This window comes from Labrus mixtus, chromosome 15, assembly GCF_963584025.1.
Source record: "Labrus mixtus chromosome 15, fLabMix1.1, whole genome shotgun sequence".
Lineage (NCBI taxonomy): Eukaryota > Metazoa > Chordata > Actinopteri > Labriformes > Labridae > Labrus > Labrus mixtus.
In genome coordinates, this window is record NC_083626.1 from 17,632,466 (window position 1) to 17,657,026 (window position 24,561).

Here is a 24,561-nt window from a genome sequence, read left to right on the forward strand (position 1 = left end):
GTGTGTGTGAGTGTGTGTTTGTGTTGATGGAAGATGCACATGTTGAGCCTTTAGCGAGGTGCGATCAGGTATGTAAATCTGTATGGATATTTACTGTGACATGCCTCGACAGGAAGGGATTATGTATACTAAAAACTTCCTTTGGGAATATTTCTTTCCACTGACTGTATTAAAGCAATAATCGGGGCATATTTATACAAGTAGACATTTTTGTTGAACGATTAAGAAACAAGAAACACTTAAGAAACAAGAAACACACACATCTCACACTTCTCGTGATAAAGGAAACACTCATTGGGATTTTAAAAAATATTTTACTAAAATATTTTAAAGCATAGGAGTCTAGTATAAAGAATATGATACATCCATCCATAACATATCTGATACAAAAAAATACCCCATATAGAGTAATACTGTATATAATTACATAATACAAAATACTTCATAGACTAAAAAAGACCAGCAGCAGAGTATAGAGGAAAGGAAACAAAGTTGTTCCGGCACCATAATTGAGAGTCCCACATAGCATTTTCTTCTGCTTTCACCACAGTGAGATCAAATTACATATCACCTGATAACAGGATGATATTAGGAGAGGAGTGGGATACAAGGCCCTCAGTGAGAAAAGAAAATCTGGGCAGAAGCTACAGGCTATCTTTATGCTTCACTCACATCTTCTTAGAAAACATAACAATGGTAAATTGTTCATTCTGGAGGCATAATAAATATCTTTGTATCTCCAAAGACAATACTTTGGATTCAGATTTTAAAGAGTTTTTGAAAAGACGGATCTTCTTCTTCTTGCTTTTCCATTTTTTGCAGCAATGAAATGAATGATACATACATTAGTAATTCAAGTCAGAGATGAAACATGTATATTAAGTTTGACATCGTAGAGTTTTCATGAAATTGCATTGAAAACAGGTTCCTTCTGAATATTCCACCACTCATACTGTTGTGTTTCTATATGGACTTAAAACAGAACTCGAGCAAAATGAACAACTCAAACAGATCCTTGCAGACAGTGGTATACTTTATGACACAGTTAAATAGTGACATCAAAAATCCTCATCCACTGGATAAAGGTCCATCTCTTAACTGTTAGAGTGAGCTGGCTGTGATGAAGACGTAGATCCTGGCCTGGAACGTGGTAAACGTCCCCTGTCTCCAAAGCTTCATCTCCACATTGATTAAGAAATCCCTCGAACCCTCAACCTGTCGATGCAGGTAAACGGCGCCCGTGTAGGTGTTCAGCTTCCTGGTGCTGAAGTAGTTCTCCTCGTTTCCCTGCGTGATGCTGACGATGACGTTGTCTCCTGAGTAGGCGGGGGAAGGCCCAATACGGAATATCTGTGCAGGGATGACGATGTTGGACTGAAAGCTGAGGTAGTAGTAGGTGATTCTCAGAGGAGAGTTTTGACATTCCATGTGGTCTGGACAGCTGATCCGCTCACAGCGACTACAGTACGGGGGGGACACAGGGAAGGCGAGATCATTTTATGTATTTGATGTTAAAAGGGTCTTCTTCAAAAAAATACATTATTTAGGCCTTCTGTCTTTACTGATATGACAGCTGATGAATAGGGTAAGCGTGCAGGAAAAGGGCGTGGGGTTGCAGTCTAGCCCGAGGCTGCTGCGTTAAGGACAACAGCCTCTATACATGGGGCGCCTACCCTATCAGCTGAGATGAACCTGTGCCCCAAAGTGCTTAACATAAGAAGTAAAAGGCTTTAAGACAGGATTTATTGTCTCATTAGGATAATCTGAGAGACTTAAATATAATCAAATAAAGTATCTTCAAAAAAGTGTAAAAGCAAACTCCTTCATAGATCTATTCAACTTTGTATGACTTCCAAAATCACAAAAGCAAGTCAGCCTTTGCCAAGAGCTCAGTGAGGCATCATGTTTGAACATTCAGACACTGATCGTATGACTTACGTGTCGGACACTTTGCGGTAGTTTGGAGGACAGTCGAGGGAAAGGCAGCGGTACCCTCCTTGGATGTTGTAGCAGGTCTCAGCTAGAGAGCAGTTATGGGCCCCCGTGGTGCACTCGTCAACATCTAAAACACACATTAATGCACAAGTGGCTGGTTTACTGCCTGGAGCTGAGGAAATATGTGTTATTCACAGGAGACCTCCTCATCGCTGGAACTTGTAAGACAAAAAAAAGTAGTCCTTGTGGAGGGGAGAGAAACTGATCCAGTAAAAATTCAAATTAGCAAGACAAGATTTTTAAGCCAATAAAGTTTTATCGCCTGTGTAATCACTGAGCCTCTGTAAAAGGACCAATTATATTTATCTGAGCATAACCAGTACTTTGCACTTTATGTAGAGCTCAATGGATGCAGATAATTTTACAGAATCTATTTCAGAGCAGTATTCAATTTGGCACACTTGTAATGAAACAGCTACAGAACAATTATTTCTGTCTTTCATTTGAGGGGGGTGGAGGGGGGGTGGAGGGGGGGTGGGGGGGTTACCTCTGCAAGAGCGTCCATTTGGAGACATTGTATATCCATATTCAGGACATGCACACTGGTAGCTGCCGGGGACATTCACACACTTATAGGTGCAAAGATGGCCGATGCTCTGGGAACACTCGTCGATGTCTGGGTGGCATGGAGGGAGTAAATCATGTGAAACTGATTCATTCAAATTTGCCCAAATATAAGTGCGGTATAAGATTGCTGTTTGTGATGTGTGATAGAGCGCGCCTCACCCTCACAGGTGTGCCCATCCTCCCTCAGGTAGTAGCCCTGTCGGCAGTAGCACTGGTAGGAACCGTACATGTTGGCACACTCCTGACTGCATGGGCTGGCCAAGCATTCATCCACGTCTGCAGATTAGAGGTTAGAGCTCATTACTGTCACTTTTACTTGATCAAAGGATTTTCGATGTTTTTATCCGAACATATAAACAAGATGATGCTATTAAGCCAATTATGTTTTTACTGGTTTGTGCTGGAAGGCATTGGGTGACGTAGAGTTATAATGCACTAATACTAACTAGAAACCCTGTTCTGCAACATGCTGCACGGTGGACGTTATTATCAGCTTTGTCTCGAAATCTCCACTCCTCAGACACACACGGGCATAACACACCCCAGAATCGCAAAAAAACATACAAGCACATGCACCAACATGTACACATGGATGCACACATACTCTCACACCCATTAATACACACACACACACACACACACACCTTCGCAGTTCTTGCCATCCCCGGATAAGCGGAAACCAGTGGTACAAGTGCATTCATATGAGCCTGGGGTGTTCTCGCAGGTCTGGGCACACAGGCGGCCTGGGTAGCGCCAGCACTCGTTCACATCTGAGAGGAAGAAGAAGCCGTGTCATCATCCCTGTGTAAGTGTGTGTTGCGTTTATGTGTTTGCACCCATGTGTGCAAGTACAACCAACCAGGCGTGAGCGGGTCGTGTACGTGTGCATGCCTGTGCGTGTCTTGGTGCATGTCAAGGAGAGTGCGATGTGAAGGGACCAGCTGCCTGCTGATAGTCTAAACACTTGAGTGGAGTCCATTATCATGAGAGTCACAACACAGTGAATCACAAACAGAGGGAGCAGCAGCAGCAGCAGCAGCAGGGACAGAGCCCAATCCTCTGCGGCAGGAGACGTGATCGGCCCAGTGGATTTACTGCAAAGCAAAGCCGGGGAAGTAGCAGCAGCAGCAGCAGCTCTCCCGCCGCAGAATAATAAACAGGAGCAGCAGAGTAGTCAAGCGGAGAAGAGGGGAGACTGTACAGTAGTGCAAAGGAGCAAAAGAAAGAAATATAGGGCAGAGAAGGAATAAGCAGAAAACTAATACACATGTGTATAAACAGCTGCACTTTTTTGGTCTGAAAACTAATGTGTATAATGTCACACATACCTACACACATCCTCCTGAATGAATCGTACTGATAGCCAGTCTGACATTCACAACGATAGGAACCAGGCAGATTGTGGCACAGCTGGCCCTCTCCACAGCGATGCAGACTGCTCTGACACTCGTCCACGTCTGGACCACACATGATTGAGAAAGAGAAAAATACATTGACAATGATTGGAATGCTGGTGGACCAGTGGTCAAGTTTGCACGCCCCATGTACAGAGGCTGTAGTCCTCGGCTGTGGGTGGCCCTGGTTCAAGTTCGACCTGGGGCCCCTTTCCTACATTTCATTTCCCACACTCTCTCTCTCTCTCTCTCTCTCTTCCCAGTTTCCAACTATATCAACTGTCCTATCTGAATAAAGTAAATACATTTCAGAGGAACCTACATGGAGTTTCTGAATTGAATAAAGTTAATAATGATCAATAAACCAAAGATCGGGCAGGAAACCCTGTGACATTTAACCCTGTCAATTTTAATTATTTTTAAAGATTTATTGAGTATGTTATCCCTAATATTACATTTGAAATACATTTAAATACAAACACAAGTGTCATAACCATAGACAGTATTAAACATAGATGTAGTCTCAGTGACGTCAAGCATTGGTTTCTGAAGAAGGATTTTAAAGCCAAACCATTGAGGTCACCATATTTAAATTGCTATCTCTACCTAACCAATCAATATATCTTATCAATCAAGAAACAGGCAGAGAGGTAAAGCTAAGGTGTGCCTTAGGCCTCCTGTTAAACAGTTACAAAGTGCTTATAGTACCTGTCAGTTAACCAAGCCCACCCCTTATTATGCAAATGCATGCAGAACTCTTAACTGTAATCGGATTATAACATAAAACATCCTCTTTTCAGTTCTTACCAATGAAAATCTTATTAGACAATCCCGTGTTTTGCACCACGCTGTAAATGTATCTGTGGGCATTTTTAAATTGGATCTTACGGGGACTCCTTCGATTATGCAGCCAGCCTCAAGTGGACACTCTGGAAAGTGTAGTTTTTTGCACTTCCTCATTTCCTTCATTTTTCCAGCTCTAGAGGTTTGCCGCTTGGTCGTATCTTTGCATCTGCACGTTAATTCATCACTTGACACTCTTGTTCATGCTTGACAATTATAAATCATACCAATACATCTGGATCCATCAGGACTGGCATGATAGCCACGGCTGCATATGATCTTCCTTTGGCACATGAACGATCCCACCGTGTTGATGCAGTTAAACCCCAGACTGCACGCCTGGGCCAAAGCGCCACACTCATCAATGTCTGCTCCAGAGAAACAGAGAGAGACAGAGAGAGAGATGAGGACTGAGGAACACATAAGACCCAAAGTCACAGGGCATAAGAGACCTTAGGGCAGCTCTTTAGCCACACTGTGGTATCAAAGCAAATACACATCACACACTCACATTCTCTTGTATAACTTTGTTGTGTGTGTGTGTCTGACATTTTCCCGATTTTCTCATTTCTCAGAGCAATTCTTTTACAGTTCTTTTTACAGGAGCATCAGCTGCCTCGACATGCCCCAGTTCCTGCCCCTGGGGCCTAATTCCACAGCATCAGTTTGTACTGGAGGAGGACGAAGGATTGGCTTTTATCCACCCCTCTGCAGCCCCTAACAGCAAGCCTCTCTGATCTCCTGTCTGTGTGGCATTTAACCCCTCTGTCACTGCAGCCGCGCTCATTCACCTGCAGTACATTCAACCGTGCGTCTACATGGACTATGATTCAGAAGTGGGGAAATTTGGTTCACCCTTTGCGCTTTGAATAAGATTGGATATCTCTTAATTCATAAAATAATACTTGTTGTTAATGAAAAGAAAGCAGGAGAGACTTTTCTTGCTTATTGCTCACTGAACACCAAACACATTTCATCTGATTATTTCTTCTAGATGCAGCATAAAACAAGAAAGGTGAAGAAAAGTGACCGGATTACATTTGAAACAATTTCAAATCCTGTCTCTGTTTTAGTACAAGAGTTAATTTCTCTTACCCTTACAGATTCCCTGCGTGTCTCGGTTAAAACCCACAGGACACTGAGGTTTAGGGTTGCACCTGAACGCACCCTCGGTATTCACACACTCAAAGCCAGGTCCACAGTTATGGCTCTGTTGCACGCACTCATTGATGTCTAAAGAAGGAAAAAAAGAAGACAAAATGAGCTGATGAGGACTTCAAAATTATTAATTGCAAATAAAGCACAACTCAAACCTTAATAATATCAGTCTAATAACTTGTAACATCCGTGCATGCTCACAGTGCAGATAACAAAATACATTCATGCAATGCCATCCTTTACCACTGGATGGCACTGTGGTTAAAGGGCAGATTGCACAGGTACTAACTTTCACTGGCGGTATTTATCCATCACAAAGCTTCTCCAGTCAATCCTCCATAGAGGTTCATCAGGAATAAAACAATTGTTTCACAGCAGAGGAATTATATCTCTGCTCTTTTTTAATGAGAGCAGCCTGAATGACAGATTATTATTTCAACTTGATGAATACATCTAATGAGTCAAAGCCACAGAAGTCGATGCAGCAGTCCTCTCGTGCCGTGTGAGAATTAACATTTCCACATATCCCCCCCCCCCTGAGTCCTCTAACACCTGTCTACTTAAGGATTTTCCTCCTGTCAATCAGGCTTCCACATCTGCTGTGTTGTATGAACCAAAGCTGGAGGGAAATCACAACCTCAAAAACACACAAAATGCAGTGCACATATGAGTGCATGTGTATGTGTGTGAGCATAATGGATGAAAGTATCACTACTGTAATTGCTGTGTAGAAGCCTAAACAAGCACTGGCAGGCTGCCCTGCTGATATGTATAGGTCTCTAAACAGCAGATAGTGATTGAGAGTCTTGCTCCTGACACAAGCCTGGCAGAGTCGCAGGAGCTGAGTGAGCTTGACACCAACAGAGTCAGAGAGAGAGAGAGAGAGAGAGAGAGAGAGAGAGAGAGAGAGAGGAAAGCCAGGAAGAAGGATGAATATATGAGAGATCAGCAGTGAAGGCAACTGGCTCAAGGAACCTCCAAAGGTCAAAGAGTCCACCTGCTGTATGTTTAACCCAATGAACCCCTGTGCCGGTTTTTCTTTTTCCACAATTCACTGACACTTCATATTCTAAATTATATTGTTACATCTTGTAATTTCCAGGATACATTTGGCAGAAATGCCATTGAAATTGTGCATTTTTAGGTCATTTAGCAATGCTGATGTCATCGCTCTATGGAGCATGATACTCTTTGTTATATTTCCAGGTCTTATAACAATTTGTTTCTGATAGAAATGACTCAACAATGACTCATAATAAATTATAGGAATTTGTGAATCCAAGCTGATTATTCACAATGATTTGTTGACTTTTTCTGTGCAGCACACCATGAGGTCAAGATTTGTACTTTTTAGTGAAACAGAACTCAACAAGTGGTTTTTCCATCAAATAATGCACACTATCATCGAGTCAAATGTTCTATCCACCGCAGAAACACAAATCTTAGGCATGTCTTTTTTGTCTAACTCTGGGTCACAAATTTGACTCATTATACTGAATATAAGCCACACTCACCTCACAAGTCCAGATAAACATCTTATTTCAAGATATACTACAAGGAAATGCCTGAATTTCTTATAATAAGTAGAAAAATCTGCCAATGCAGCAAGAGTGCAGAGTGTCACTTTATTTTATTTTAAAATGTTCTGGCTAAATTGTAAGAAATGTTATCCTATTACTAGACTTGTTAGGTCAATGTGGCCCATATTAAGTGCAATGAGATATACATTACACTTATTACATGTGTAACCTAACTGAGTAAAAATGAGACCATCAGACTTGCAAGGATTTGAGTTTTTCCAGTGTCCAATCTTGACTTTATGACCAACTCCTGCAAACCTAAGACAGACTATCCCCATCTCTCTTGGAAGTACTCTATGTTTAGTGCAGCTGAACTCTACTAAGAATCAGCAAGTTAGCATTATAATTGTTTGCATGTTGCTCTGCTAATGTTAGCCTTCAATTCAATTCAATTCAAGTACTGCTATGCCTAAGTAAAGCCTCAGAAAGGCCAGCATGGTGGTGGAATCTTGGTCTTGTTTGCCCCTATTTCAAGTTTTTTCTATGAGCTAAATATTTTACATCAGTGTTTGAATGCAATTTGAATTCAATTTATGGTTGCACTATCCTAATCAGACAATCATTTACTTATTCTATACCATTAATCTGATTCTTAAGCTTTTAAGAAAGATAATGAATATCAATGCAAGTTTGCATCATTAATGCATGATAAAGCTGTGACTGAGCATTGTGTTTAGAGAAGGAAATGGAATACAATGTAGTTTCTCTTAGTTTGGGGACTTTGCTTCATTTGAGAGGAAGGAAGATTTCATTTTCACAGTTCTTTAGTAAACCATGGAGCAGAAATAGGTAGCACAACATGGTGTTAAGCAGTCTCTGGTCTGAGGCTAACTGTCAAAGATACTTTCTTGTTAAATTCTCATTTAGCCTGATTGAAGATTCTTTAAGATCAGGAGCCGCTGCACATTAGCTGGGTCTCCTCTACTGAGCCCACAGAAATTATTCTGCAGCGGCTAACAGCACATCAAGCTAAAGTCATCTTAGGGGGTCCTTCTTCCTGAACACTGCTGCTGCTTTATAAACGAGACCTCTGCAAGGGCCCAATTTATGGTGCATGGAAATAATGAGACGTATTGGGAGGTTTAGTACTGCGTCTAAAAGTTGGACACCACCCACACTGCAGGCCGGGCCGCTCTTCATACTGAGAGTTAACAGCGAACAAATACCAGCAAAATAGCTCTCTAGAGTTACATTTCTTGTTATCCCTCTTTGTGTGTGTGCTCACATGTGAAATTAGATGATCACTTGATGTGGAAAATGAATACAAACAAAATACTGTAATTTTCAATGCTTATTCTGCAGGCTGGTAAAAGTGATTGTTTGCCTGAACAATGTGCTTTCCTTACATTGTGAACATGCTGTAATACAACGGCTCTCCTGCAACTGTGTGCGGAAGTTAATAGTTTGAGGCTGATAAGGTGCGGTGTACCTTCACAGATGTCGTTGTTGATCTGGTGTCCGGTGGGACAGGTGATCAGTCTCTGACAGATGTAACTCCCGGCACTGTTCACACAGCGCTCATTCAACTGGCAGGCATGTGCAGACAAACACTCGTTTATATCTGGGGGTTTAGAAAAAAAAGAATAAAAAGACAAATATGCCAGTGTGAATAAAGAGACTAAATGATAAAAATGTACAGAGGAGAAGCTGCAGGTTGAATATCTTTTAGAAAGAGAAGACAAGTGGGTGTACAAAAAAGATCAGGGGCCGAGCTGGTGTCTGTCTGTCACAGTCAGAGGTGGATTAAAGAGACAGGATGGACCCTCCTCTGGGGGAGAGATTATAGACAAGGCCAGTGGGTATAAAACCAACACAATGAGAAATTTGTCACCACACTGATTCCCTATCAGCCACACTGCCACAGTTTGTTGCTGTCAAGCTGGAGACAGACCAGTGGTTATGGCTTAGCTTAAAGATACATCCCAGAGGAGAGGCGGCTTAGAAACTTAGGGCAGGAGCCGATCAGCCTCGTGATAAAACACAAAGTCCACCAGACTTCTGGGAGGAAAAAGAAGGAATATATGACATGCGTTTAGTAAGATATACTGTGATAATGCAAGGACGGTGGAGATAATCCCTCTTGGTTGCGGCTCAGTTCAAGGACAAAATGAGAAGAATGTCTACCTTTATATTTTGTCAGCGTCACAGAGTGCTGCTGAGAGTAAAGGGATTAGGGCTGCATCTCCAATGAATATCAACAACAACTTCATCAGAGAAAAAATACTGCCAAGAAACTCACCTCAACTGGAACCAAACTCGTCTGACTGGGAAATTAACCCGATATGTAGAAGCAGAAATTTTGAAAGTCTTTAAAATGTTAGCACTTCTTCGCTTGTGACGTAGGTTCCCTTACCCTCACAGGAGTGTCCGTCAGCCATCAGGGAGAATCCTGGGTAACAGGAGCACTGTGGCCTTCTCCCCACTGAGGTGCAGTGTTGCTCACATGGGTTGTTGCCTGGAAATAACATTTTTACAGTCAGGTCTAATGAAAAGTACTGTACTTTAACTCCCAAGAACAGCATTCAGGGTGAAACAGAGGAGCTATGTGTGGCTCTGGATAGGAGACAAAAACTTTATTTACTGTATTTGTCTTTGCTCATTTCCTGTTTCCAGGTTGATCCCTGACCTGGTCATATTGTATTTCCTACTTTTGGCCCACAATGTGGTAGACCTCCACCCTGTGTCATGGAAACCAAACAAGACACAAATGTGACCCTGAAAGAATTATGACATTGGGAACTGGTGAGAATGAGTGGCCGATGCTGAAAACAAACTAACCTTTGATACCATCTCACTGCCTGTGTTTGAAATTTGAAGCACAATTACATTTCGTGCAAGGGGTGAGATCGGAAATAAAAACATGCCAATCTCTAGTCGACTGCGCTGGCTTCTCCTCTGAACACATCCGACTACATTAAGATGCATGTTCCGGTCTCAGCTAAGATGTAAGACAGACTGAAAGTGCTGGTTGTAGCTCCTCTTTCCCTCATTATGTGGTATGTTTCTAACCTTCACAGGGGTTGAGTGGGACAGGAGGCTGGGTGGAAGGCGGAGGCGTTGAAGTGGGTCCCACTGCCGCTCTGTCGTCCTCCTTGAGTCTGTTGTCCTCGTCCGTCGTCTCTGCAGGGAACGTGAAAAAAATCACATCACAGGAGCGATAAATGACACTGTAATCAAGAAATCCTCCTCCCCATCAACTGCGGCCTTGGTTAGAGGCTTTAACCTTGTGCAGTTCCTCCATCTTTATTCAAGGATATGAGGCCTGTGGCTACAGATGAAAGTTGTGACAGCTATGACTGTGAGACAGGAAAAAACACTGCCCGCAGACAAACGTTCGGTTTTATTAGTGAGCCCCATCCTTCACTGTAATTTGCGGGGCGCTCTGGCATTAGAATCCTGTTGGGACAGGCTCATGTAGGCAAAAGCAACTGCTGATTCAAGGCTGGTGCACTGCAGAAACGTCCACAGCATTACATGGAAATATTTTTTAACTGAGCAGACAATTAGTTTACCCAGAAAGCGTGGTTTTTTTCAGACTGTGAAAACGTTGACAGCTTTTTTGACAAGAGCAGAGATGTGATTACCTTAGCATTGCTGTCCAGGAAAGGGATGTTGGTGTGTGATTACAATAACTATTATTAGGCAGTATCAGGCCTTGCAGACAGGAAGAAGCCCGCACAGAGCAGGAAAATAATACACTGTGGATGTGTAGACAAATTATATCAAACGGGGTCTTCCTGACAGGAACGCAAGCCATAAACCTTATATCAAAGAGCAAATGGCACACTCTTCCTGTGCTCTGGCATCACGCGTGGAAATGTGTGCTGACAAAACAACACTGGTGGTCTTCACTTTACCTTGGGCACAAGTGAAAGCATCCTCCTGCAACACGTATCCAGGGAAGCACTCGCACCGGAAAGAGCCTGGCGTGTTGATACATCTCTGGTGGCAGATGTTGCCCTCATATATCAGGCACTCGTCCATGTCCTCCACCTCCACCGCATTCTCCCCGTCCTGCTCCCCACCGATGGAGAATGCCTCTTTAGGGTAGGGACTGTCAGATACTACGACACACAGAGAGTGGAGCTGTTGTTCTCTCTTTTAATTATAATTATACAGCCAGAGACCCATGCCAATTAATCACATTATTATCATATAATAATATTATTATAACATTATTAACAGGACTGGATTGCTGCCCCATGGCTGGGCTTTTAAAAACACAAATACAGCAAAACAAGATTCAAACATTGCTTCAATCCCAGTTACAATAAAATAAGTCACAGTATTTTAAGGTATCTTGATGTCAGTCTGTGTTTCTTTGTTTTTGTATTACATGGCATTTGCTTTAAAGGAGGATCCCTTGGTTTATTTATAATATAATAATATGCTGAAGATGGATTGGAAAAGATGTTTTCATGACATGAGATAAAAATAGAGTACATAAAAGAGGAAAACAACAATAAATCTTCAAGCTTTTAATATCCAAACCAACCAGTGTAAAACAAGTATCACCTACTATCACAAAAAGATTTAATTCAGTGCCAGAGAGACAGAGTCAGACAGGCTCTAGATCTCTTAGAATTGCAGTACAGGGTGATCTGGGCCGTTATACTTTGGCCTGGGAGGCCAATGAGGGGAACCATTTCTCATCGGGGTCGAGGGAACTTACTACCATGCTTCCTTTTAACAGCAAGTAAAAAAGAAAATTGATGTTGAAGTCTGGACTTTTCCCCTGGCATTTGAAATTGTGTGTATAACATGTCCCCAACCCAACCACCCCCGCCCTCCCCCTTCACATTATTCTGCTTGTGTATCTGTGTGTGCAGATATTTGTTGACAGTACCTTTTTTTGGCGGCGCAGTGGGGTTGACAGCGGTCCTCTCTCTAACAGTGTGCCAACCATCTTGACTCCCAGCCCTGCTCCCCTCCCCCTCGCAGCAGGTTAGAAAGACGTGTCTGCAGTGGAAGCCCATGTACTGGTGGGCTTCACAGTTGTGCCCCTCTCTGCGGAACTGCAGCCCCAGAGAGCAGCAGTCACAGCACTCCTGCAAGGTCATGCAATCAGTCTTTACAAAGGCAGTCATGTATCATGTTGTTTTTTTAGAGTAGCTGCTGTACTTTGAAAACAATTCCAAATGAATTTCATGAGAAATATAACATTCACATTACATTTTTTATTGACTCATAATCTATATATAAAATGTGTTGATTGAACCCACAATTCATTTTAACTGTGTATTGGATGGATTGCTATTATCTTTTTGATAAAGTTATCTAAAAGCATTGTTGTGTAAATGCTTCATTTAGCCTTTTAAGGACACTGAAGTTGAAGTAAAATGAGTTGAGTAAATGCACTAGGTTACTTTTCTGATCCTTTGTGACACAATGAGACTGAAAAAACAACATAATACATCTACAAGTAATGAGATTACCATTGGAGGTACTCTGAATTCAGTGCTCAATGAAAAAATGAGCATGATAAAACTGAGATTTGAGAAAAGGAAACTATCACCACCAAAAAAATAAGCACATTAGCACTTAGCTCAAAGGACTAGGTCTACAGAGAATAACTTGCTCACAAAGCTGCTAGCTGGCTGATAGACTCGAAGTCCCGTCAAATTTTACTACGATACTTAAAAGCATGTATTTGGAGCCACTCAGCCTTTGCTCACCACCTTTCCCTCTGTTTCCCTCTATATCTAAAAAAAAAAATCACCACTTAAGAGTGCAGTGGGGGCAGAGTGAAACATTAAACTACAGTAATGGCCACTGTGATGTGCAGTGGCTGTAGATGGCCTAATATCACTAAATCTACAGGGGTCTTCCAGAAAGGTGGTGAAAGGCGATATTTAACAGCAGAACTGCAGCATACAGTCGATAATGGCCCCATGCTGTTTGGGGGCCTCCGGGCAGGTAGGTAAGTATCCTTCTACACAGAGGTCAGAAGGCAAATAAATGGCTTTGAGAATCTCGACCAACAGGGTGGAGATTCACAACCCCCAGAACTTGACCCTCATTAGCCGCAATACGAGTCTTGTGTGTGCCGCTGCTTCTGCTTTACCACATCAATTATCACCCGGTGGTTACACAATTTCAGAGAGGCCACACAAATGACATCTAACTATTCCATTTACTGATACTTTGAAGACAGAAATGTAAACTTCAGATGTAATTAGCCATAATTCACTTTGTCTTAATTAAATAATTGAATGACAGGGAATTTGCACTACAGCAGTAAAACTTACAGGAGATATCTGTAATAAAGGCACTTAAATGCTTCAGGGAGACTCTGGCTACAGACTAGGGCCTTGCACACGAGTTTTCAATCCTGCTGTAACAAATTCATTTATCAATGACTAATTTAGCCTGTATTAGGCTTAATTGGAAGTTTACAATGTCATTAAATGTGACTGTGAATCTAGTGAACTATGCTTGCCCTTTTCTGTCTGGTCACAAATACTTGCCTTGTAGGAATCAATCCCACATTTATCGTTGGCATCGCGACACGTGTTTCCCGCTCTGGCTTCATTTATTCCGGTCAAACACCGACTTTCTCTCAGGGACCCGAGGCAGCACTGTTGTTGGGCAGTCCTGGCAGAGAAAAGCACACAGGGGAGAGGTCTGCACAAGTGTTTTTGGACTGCAACCGTGGCCCTACAGCAACAACAAGTGGGCTGGCTGTTTTCCCAACAGTGCTGTGCTTTTGAATTTTCCTAACCCTAAGTCCAATTAAAGGGAAAAATGAGATCAAAGTAATTTGCCGGTCAGTGTTTCCAAAAAGCAGGAACCGAAATGATTAATCTTGAAAGAAAATATCCCATTACAACAACATTTCTTCATCATACTGTCATTTTACTAAGTCATCTTAGGATAACCTTGTTAGTAAGTCCAATGACGCAGTGAAACAGCCTTCATTTACACATCAAGATGATTTAGAGTCTGCAGAGCTAAAAGACATGACTGGACGTTTAACAATGGCCTTACCAGCAGATGAAGAGCCTATCTCTTGTGGGTGGCTCCATGTTGTTGCAGTGACCATTAGCTGAAGCCCATTTCTCTCCTGTCTCACAGCAGGACGTCACTAGCTCCTCAGCAGACACTATAATGAAACATCAACACCCAGTTCCAGAGTTATCCCGCTCTGTACAGACAGTGTTTCACAGAGATCACATGAAGCAACAGCCACAATGTCAATTCAGCTGCTTTTAGTGACTACATGCTGAAAATAGCGATTACAAGTTGTGTGTTTTTTTTTTTTTTTATATCAGACTCTTTGACTCTGCTCTCACTTTCATTGGCAGGGACCAGTATGAAATTCAAACCTCTTTAAAACATCAGCCTCAGAGTAAAATAGTTACATCCTGGCGAATCAGAGTAAGGGCAGAGTGAACAAGTGACAAATTAGCACTTCATTTTAAACTGGGTCAGGGAGCAGACAGGGTAAAAAAACACATTATCCATTTTACTGGGAAAATGTACATGTGTTCCTTCAATAACAAGGCAGTGCATTCCTGCTTTGATTTGTGGCCCCTACATTACTGTAGAAGGAAAAACTCGTGACATTCATGCCTTCACCTCCGTCAGGAAAAACACACAGGTCAGAATATGGCTTATTTTGTACGAAGAACACAAAACAAATTGGTATATTTTTGCTATTGAAAGTGTTTACAGCAGGAAATAAGTTGAATGTTTCTATTTCAACTTAATAAAATCTGATTTCAGATCTAGACTACTGAATTAAAGTTAATCATGATAATGTTTTACAGAATTGTTAAAATAGAGTAAAAGAACAAACTATATAAAGTATATTGTTTTCCTAGATTGGTTGATACTGTAGATTTGTTGCAAAGGAGATGTTTCATTTCCAACTTTGGCTCAGGAGAAATATCATACAAATAATGAAAAACATGTTAAGGGGAGCCTAAAACTATGCTAGCAGCTACTCTGAGCTTGCAAACATGCAAATAATGAAAATGTGAGTATTAATGTTCTGCAGATATTTTCTCCATGTTCACTTATTGAGTTAAGCATGTTAGCATAACATAATTATGCACATTGGCTCTGAACACAAGTACAGCTGAAGTGGAGGAAAATGTTGTATTTATAAACCAAAGTATTGGGCAAATGATGTGTCTAAGCATACAGTATTTAATAAGCCATTTCACTACAACATAAAATAATGAATCTGCTGGTTGTGATTATGGATGTGTGGATTAGTTGACTTAATAATCAACAGACAAAACATTGCCTCTCGCTAGTGGGAACCAGAATTATTGGTTGGTTTAACTAATGCTCAATATTTTTGATAAATGTCAGTAACGATGACAGTAACTCATATGTCCCTGCTGCTATTGCCTTTTTAAATGACTAATGGTGTTTGCTATTAAGCCTTTTATTTGTATCAGTGGTAAGTATTGTCCATTGGACTTTTACTTCTTACTGTCTTTTTATGTTGTATGTTGATTGGTGGTTGGATGTATGTATGTATGTTTTACTGCTGGGATAACAAAGACAACCTTGAACCTTAAAATGTGTCGAAACGGTAATGAAGCCACCCGCCATTAGCCGTGGCTGTAGCGACAGTTAATGGCCGTGCTCTTCTCGCTTTATGCCTGGAAGTAAACCTGCAGTGGACAGAAAGCTGATAGCACAAGTAGTGACAAGAAGAATGCAAAACCACATGCATGTTGCGTAAAACCTGGCTCATGGTGCTAGCACTGACGTTAGCCACACTAAGCAAACCAATCTGACATCAATTAATTGAAGAGTGCACGTCCCATTCTTTCAAACAGCAATTGAATAGGCTACAGACAATATGGTTTTGGACAGTGCTATGTGTTTAATAAAGTGAGCTCACTTTTGACAGTTTTCTGAGCTTTTTGTATTGTGACCTTTAGACTAGACAATTGTCTGAAAATGTATTTCGGTTTAATCAAGTTAAGTGAAATTAAACAGAAACAGAACTTTCAGTCTGGCCAAGAGTTATTGGCCAACTTACTATCCCACAGAGGGACATTCATGAACCACACTACTAGTGCAGCTAAAATCACACAAATAATCTTTTAAAGTTGATTAGCCTCTCATAGCATGGTGTGTTCCAGTGTGTTAAAAACCTTAAATGTGGAGGTCACACAAAGGAATGACCAAGCAGCAATCTTATTGCAATTCTAAACAGATCAAGCTCTGCACAGATATCTGAGAGTTCACAAGGTCAATCTAGCATCTAAACTTCTACATCCACTTTATTTTGTCCAAATATCTCTCCTTGACTTTCCTATACATAACAAGACCAAGGCAATTACTCAGGATGGAACCAGCTACTGCCGCAGTGTGCATGATTTAAAGGTTTAGAAATGAGAAAATCAAAACCTTGCAGGCACAACAACGCTTTGATACATCCCTACAGAATCTGTGCCAGCCATGCAGCTAAACCAGTCCCTTTGAACTTTACTGAATGTATATTAAAAGACAGAGGTATAATTATTCACTCCATTCATTTTCTTCAGGTGGAATCAGTTCAACCCCCCCCCCCCCCCCCCCCCCACACACCCCCCCCCCCCCCCCCCCCACCCACCCACCCAAACGCATACGTGGATGAATGACTCTGGTGGTTCATTGCTTTATGCTTTAGCTGAGCAATATCAGAGTCAAACCCGGCCTCTTCCTGTCTCTGTGACAGACCTTCTAATTAAACCAGGATCACAACTTGTTGCATTCAGTAATTAGTCAAGTTGATTTGTTGCTTGCACAATGGAGATGTAAAAAAAAAAAATACACTTGAAAGTTGGAGCATCTCTCTGTTCCAGGTCTGTAATCATATCTGGTCATTTGAAGTATTGACACCAGATGCTTTGCTTTTGTCTAAAGCCAAAACTGGTGATATCACACTCCCCAAAATATGGAGCCAGAATAACAACCAAAAAGGGCAACTCTGAACATGTCTGAAGGTGTCATAAAGCAGTGAGCTGCCACCAACCAAGGCTCATGTGTCTTTACGCTCGTGGACTTGGCAGTGATTTACAACGCAGGTGGGCTGGGAAGAACAGGACCAACAATGTGAATAACAGCACACGCTAAGGGTCCATGACATACAAACATGAACATGTCAGATGATTGATGATTAAAGCTTTAAGCATGTATTTGTGTGTGTCTATATGCGTGCATGCCGACCTGTGTGAAGCTGAGGAGGGCGTGACAGCGTTCTTCTCACCTACAACATGCGATATCGTGTCTGTTGAAACACATAATCAGTGTCCGAGAACAGCTGGCTGTGACATAACAGGGAGGGTCCCCCCTACTGTCACCATGACTTCATCTTCAAAAACGGCCAATTCAGGTTTCAATTATTGACAACTTAATCTCTCTGAGACTGTGAGCCAAATGTCATGTGAGGCATCTTTTTGTAGTGTTAAGCAGGGTTAAAGTTAGTTGATGTGAGCTCATAGGGCTTGCCTCAGTCTATGGCTTCATAAAGGAACCTCTAATCCAATTATACCTCCTTGTCGTTAAATAACCTGCTGGAACACTTAAGTACACACCACTGGGACCCACTGAATTATTGTGACTTGAAGTTTGTGTTTCCTAAAAGTAGCACACATGTCTTTGACACACCCGAACAAACACACACCAGTGATATTCAGTGAATTGTTTCAGAAATGCAACATCATCTTTAGCGATCCTCTTTTTCTTTCTGCATATTAAATTGGTTAAGCATGCCTCTGACCAAATAGCCTCCACAGTCCTGTAATTTGAACCACTTTCTTGTTGCCATACTATGTCTTATATATTCAAAGATATGTTCATGGAGCAGAACACAGGAAATCTGCTAATTTCTTGCCAGAGGAAATCCATCCAAATCCTGATTTTGGAACTGATGGACAAAAATAACACTCTAATTGGCTGGTTCAAAATCTCATTAACAGTACCAGTACCAGTTTTTCTGCAATAGAAACCTTTATATTCACAAGACATTATTAGGCATTTAACACGTTATACTAAAGGCTCACCACAGAGTCAAAATGGTAAAAATAAGAAACGTACCATTACACCGTAAAAGTTTCTCATTATTAGATAATAACTATAATATTGTTTTCATTTAAAGAGGTTGTTGCATTAATGAATTAATAAACTTGAGTCTTTAAAGCAATAAAATATCATGTCATTGTGAAAAAGATCTTGTAAGCGTTTTATTCACTGTATTCATATTAGGAGGAGAACAAATTAACATAAAAAAACATCTGTTGATAGCTGTGCATTGCCAGAATTGCAGATGTGCACAAGCTGTAGATCTGTTATTTGGTTACATTCATCACAGAACAGTGGGTTTCTTTTATGAGTGGTTTCCTGCATTTGGAACATATGTTTACTTTAATTTGTAAGCATGGGTAACAAGTGGATGAGGTGGTTTTTCAGTAAGGACATGTTTAGGAGTGGGAGATACGCCAAAAATTCCAGGAAATGACCCGGAAGGCACCCTTGATTGGCTAGGATGAGCTATCTTCTTCACACTGAGCATGACACTGGTGATAGTGGTACTCCTCTCACATGGCCAGCTATGGAATCCACCGTCTCTCTCATCCTGAGGAAAATTATACATCTGCTCAACCCACTCCTATATGCAGCATGTTGTGACAGTACTGTTGATTAAAAACAAAAACTCTTCCAGTTCAGTTCAACATTGTAGTTGGTGTTTGGTAAAGTAGGAAGCGAAGGAACTGAGAGGAGAACATGTGGAGGTGTGCTTTAGATGAAGTGATTACTGGGAGGATTGGAAAACCAACAGGAGAAGGGTAATCACGGCGGCTCATGTGGGAACAGTGAGCAGCGTCTGGCAATCAAGCCACAACAGTGCTTTCATTCATCACATGGGTATTATGCTGCTCACAGGTACAACCCCCAAAGAAATCCTATACCAGGTCCAGCCCGGCATCAAAAAAGCCCAAACAATCCCATCCCCCCTCTGAGCACACAGCGTTTGGTTGGAAACAGAGGGGGCAAACGAGCAAGAGTTATTGACTGAAAGAGAAAAAAATCTTGGGCTGTGTTCCACTACAAATGGAAGCCTGTTTATGTTAAAATTCTTGTGCTCTTGTTGTGCATGCTTTGTTTTTTCTCTCCAAATAACTCTGTCATCCTCTGATAATGGCATTGACAACAAGCATTAGTAAAGACTCTTATCTGCTGTTTTTTCCTGTGTGTGCTTCAACATGTCACCGCTCTGGATATCTTCCCTCAGTCCGATGACCTCCGCCAGTGAACCCTCACAGTTTCATTCCATCCTACAAACCAGGCCAGCTAGTCTAAGCTCCTTAACCCAGGACAAAAACACTCTTAATTCAACTTTAACTCTCTCCCGTTCACAACTGAAAAGCTGAACTTCATCCTAATGCACTTACAGACTGATTGGAAAACCTTTGAGCTAGTCAGTAAAAGAAAATATAACTTTTTCCCTGAGTGAATTTGAAAGTTTTTAATAATGGTGTTCACAAACAGCATCACATTTACCAAAACTTGACCTTATATATGTAACCTTTCTTAACAAAATTTGACACAGAAAGAACAAAATGTCTATTTCTGACCAATATTTTCCATCTTTATGCTGACCAATGAACCTGGCAGGTACTCCTGCAGCTCGCACAGAAGCACCTCACACATCCACTCAGCGTGTAGTATACATACCTATGGGGGCCCGGTGCTGAAAGGAAAGAAAAGTCCTGACAGGTCTCAACAAAAACCATAGTGTTGTTAAGTAGGTTAACCACACACCTTCAGACTGTGGTTGGTTGGACAAAACACTGAGAATATCTCAGGATCCTGATCAAAGTTTTTCTAGTAATGAATTCACTGAGGTGGTTATAAGGATGGAATGACAAGGCTAATACACTTCACTCATCTATAATTTAGATTAATAGGGAAAATGGAATATAGTGAGACAACCCTGAGCAATAAAGTCATAATGTGTGGGGAGGTTATGATCTAATTACTCTTCCCTAGGCCGCAAGTTTTTTTTAATCATTAACAGTTATGGGACTGCATAAAATCCCATTATTCCTTAAAGCTATACAGCAATGCAGAACATGGTTATTTTACAACATTGTATTTGATTAAAAATATATTAACTTTTAATTGAATTTACTGTATGTAACCTTACTTCACATTTTGGAATAAGACATGGTGTTTTTCTCATAGTTTCCATTGCAGTGTTTCTCATCTTGTAGACATCCTTGTTATCACTTCATCATCTGCTCTCTCTCTCTCTCCAACAGCAGATTGGCCTGTTTGCCCTGAAGGGGATCTGACCTGTTTCAGTACATACTGATAATCTCATGAAGGATACAGGCGGGAGGCATTTCTCACAGGAGGATGTAGGGAGAGAAATTGCAATATTGAGCTGCTCTTACAAGATTTATCAGATATATTGGAAGCATAATAATGTAAATGTGGCACCTGGCTTTGTATTACACGCTATTTACAAACCTCTAGAGAAATAAATATAGGAATCTCTCAATCTAAATGCATGACAATGAGTACATACTAAGTATGGTTCTTTTGTCTTCTGACAAAGGTGGATAATGCTATCATGGGAAAACAAACTTTCCACTTTCCAATTGTTTTTTTCAGGACCACTGCCAGTCTGAATGAAGTGATTATGAATTCCTCAAAAGGCAGGATGTGAGAAAAGGAAACAATCTTCTGAAAGAGAAAGGGCCTAACATATGGCTAGTCAAATGGTGGCCTTTTCCCTTTGATAATACAAGCAGGTTGACACGCTGAAGTGCTGCTTGATGTAATGGTAATCCATTAGCTACCATCATAAAACAGCTACCATTAGAATTCAACCACTTCCTAGCTAGCATTACCTAAAGCTAATTTAACGCCTCTCAACTAAAATATCAAACGCTAATGTTAGCATTGAGCCACCTCCGGGTTAACATACCGTCACCTAGAAAGTTTTATCTTTGCATTTATCCGCTAGCTAGCTTGCATAACTCTCACATATTTCTGCCTTTCTAAGCCTCTTAAATAAAACTATCAAACAGCAATGTTAGCCTTCAGCCAAACTTTCAAGCTAACCTTCAATTTAACTCAGAAATGGCTGAATGTGGGGCAATTTCCTGCTGGATTTTAACCATCCGATTTTTTTTTTTCCAGTGGCTGATTAATAAGGATGGTATAGTTATTGTCAGGTTAGGAATATTTAAAGGAAGAATGTGTGATCCAGTAGATGTCGCCCTTGAGCACCAGCATGAAACCAAAACAAACTGCTGTTTGGAGACACCTCCGCAACACTGAATCCTACGCTCTCCTACAGCGACACACCTCCAACCCCTCTCCCTCGCGTTTGCACCAAGGAGTTATCAAAGTGGAATGCACCATAATTAAGCACTAACCGCAAGCAGCGGGCAAAATTGTCATTGTCTTGAGCTGCATTGTTGTGTTAGCAGGCTAATGGTATAGCGCTCTTACGTTTGCTCGTAGCTTCAAATTGCGTGTAAATTTACACAGTATGTTATTCTTCTTTTCTCTAGTCCCTCACTTAAAAAGCTTTTATACTCAAGGGAATGAGCCGGCCGGACCGTCCATGTAAACACGATGTAACTATGGCTCAGACAACATCACAGACAGCGGGACTCAAGCTTCTCACTCATTGAAGACAGTCATGACTCAGAGAGGATATTTAAAGAGGATATACTGGATTTATGCTATATTTATGTGTAAAATGCAGCACATTCCGTGTCAACTGGGTCAACAATAAATCTTCACACCAGGATTAATTTTTGTGTAGCCACTGAATAATACAAAACATCTCATGCATCAAAATTCTATTATATTCAACTGTTTTTTGACAGTTAATTCCACCCAAAAGGATTAGGATATGGTTGATAATAAGACATCAGAATAGCCTGAAACCCTTTTAATATTCTTACTTACATTCAGTGTCTTCCTCTGCCTCTCGGGAGTGGTAGTTGTGGAGGGTTTGAGGTTGTCTTTGAGGCTGCTCCCTATCCTCCTTCATCCTGACTGGAGCTCTGCTGGTGGGACTGAACTGTATTGTCGGGTATGTTCCTTTCTCCTCTGCACTCGGCGACTGCCTCTGTTCCAATGTCACTTTTTCTTGCTCCTTAAGGCCAGTAGCATGAGTGCCTCCATGACCTCCTGTGTGACTCCTATGTTTGTGATTGCCGGAGTGTCTGGCCCCCTTGTTTGTACGGGCAGTGTAAGCTGTGTCTTTTAGATTGTTTGGAGCAGCTTTGCGCCTGTCACCATTATGCCTTATGGTCCTTTCACTAACATCCTGTTGGTTCTCTGTGGTCTCTCTCTGTGTGGTTGTCGTTGTTAGCGACGTTGATGTTTCGCTCTGAGCCCCTGTAGTGGTTGGATCCATGTCATGTGTGACCTCAGCCTCACTGCTCCTCTCTGGATGAAGGCTTTTCCATGTACCTCTTAGCTCCTGTCTTCTGTAATCAGGGGAGCCGAAGGAAGTGGAGCTTGACTCTGGGTAAGCTGGTGGTGCTGTAGTAGATTCCAGCGGTTGAGCCAAATCTTGGATAGTGGAAGACGTTGGTCTTGCCAGAGTGTAGTCATGATCTCCTCTGCCAAAACTGGGTGGGTCCTGCTTGTACAGTGGGAGAGTGTTTCCCAGTACCAGCTTGGAAAATGGTCCAACTGGAGTCGTTTGTTGCCTGTCATGACGACTGTTAATGTCTCTCAAAGGGTTGTTGTTCCCGGTGGTGGTCACTCGTGCAGGCTTATTAGAACTGCGAAGGTCGCAGCCCGGGATCGGTGAACACATTAACCTTCCACCTTCATTTGGACAGTGGCAAACCTGGCATTTATTTATGTTAAAGGAGTGTCCTGCCTCATACTTCTTGTTGCCATGGGTGCAGCCAATCCGTATACACTGAGGACATCCATCTGCAGGTTGTGAAATATCAATGCAGTTGGGGGAAATTTCAGGACATGGGATAAAATGGCAGCTTATCTTCCCCCCTCCCTGCGGACAGGAGCATTCGGTGCTTCCGAAATCCACAAAGTAAGATTCCCCCTCTGGGACTTTCCCTCTCCGGAAGCCTGCTTGGACACAGTCGTAGTACTGGTAACCTTCACAGGTGCAGCCCTTTCGTGTACAGGTGGGACAGCAGGCACCTTCATTTAGGACAGTTTCAATGCAGTCATGCTGAGTAGGACAGTCCACACCCGTGCAGTCTTTCTGGCTCAAACAGGTATCCATGCACAGAGTCATCCAGCATAAAAATAATATAACCCTCTGAAGGTCCATTTTTGCATGAAAAGGAAAAGTGTAATCTCAAATGCAATCTTCAATTAACTCTCTCTTCAGGCAAAATTGTATTCCAGATGAGAAAAAAAATACAGATGTCTTTGGGCCTGTGAAGGTAAACAGTGGTTAATTTAATATTTCACAGTGCAAAAGTTGTCCAGCATTCAGCACAACTGTTATTTTGGGTAACTTGTGCAGTTATAGTCGCCTGTTTTCCACTTAAAAACCTGCCTGCTGGGGCGCTGGTGGCGCAGTGGCTAGTGCGCGCGCCCCATTTATGGAGGCTGTAGTCTTCCGAGCGGGCGGCTCAGGTTCAAATCCAACCTGTGGCACCTTTCCCACATGTCATTCCCCACTCTCTGTCTCCCTGATTTCCAACTCTGTCCACTGTCCTGTCTCTCAAATAAAGGCCCAAAAAGCCCAAAAATAAATCTTTAAAAAAAACCTGTCTGCTTTAATGTGACAACATGTAGAATGTATATTTTTCCATCCCCATTCTTTTGCCACCACAGGAGATGAAAGCTGTGGTTTATATTTGATTGCAAATGGAAATATGGGCAACAGGAAGGTTGACTTTAGAAATAGGCGCAATAATAGTCTCAGAGAAATTATCAGTTCTTGTTGAAATAACAAAGATAAGCTTTTATGACAATGTTACAGCTTGGGGCAAAAATGAATAAAAATAAAACATTGCCTTGATTTTTCTCTGAGTTATCATAAAAAAAGCTGTTGTATGATGGAC

General features: G+C 41.6%; 1 protein-coding gene across 1 annotated transcript; it reads right to left on the reverse strand.

Annotated features, from left to right (window-relative positions):
* Positions 1-294: 294 nt before the first annotated feature.
* LOC132989631 (fibulin-2-like) lies at positions 295-23,922 on the reverse strand. Its single transcript, XM_061057353.1, has 16 exons — positions 22,472-23,922; positions 14,525-14,639; positions 14,012-14,131; positions 12,384-12,592; positions 11,395-11,601; positions 10,547-10,657; positions 9,891-9,992; positions 8,967-9,098; positions 5,895-6,032; positions 5,027-5,167; positions 3,891-4,019; positions 3,207-3,332; positions 2,722-2,838; positions 2,483-2,611; positions 1,939-2,062; positions 295-1,459 (listed from the first exon to the last, which is right to left on the reverse strand). The coding sequence occupies exons 1-16, from the start codon at positions 23,817-23,819 to the stop codon at positions 1,102-1,104; spliced, it is 3,606 nt and encodes a 1,201-aa protein (XP_060913336.1). The 5' UTR covers positions 23,820-23,922; the 3' UTR covers positions 295-1,101.
* Positions 23,923-24,561: the final 639 nt, after the last annotated feature.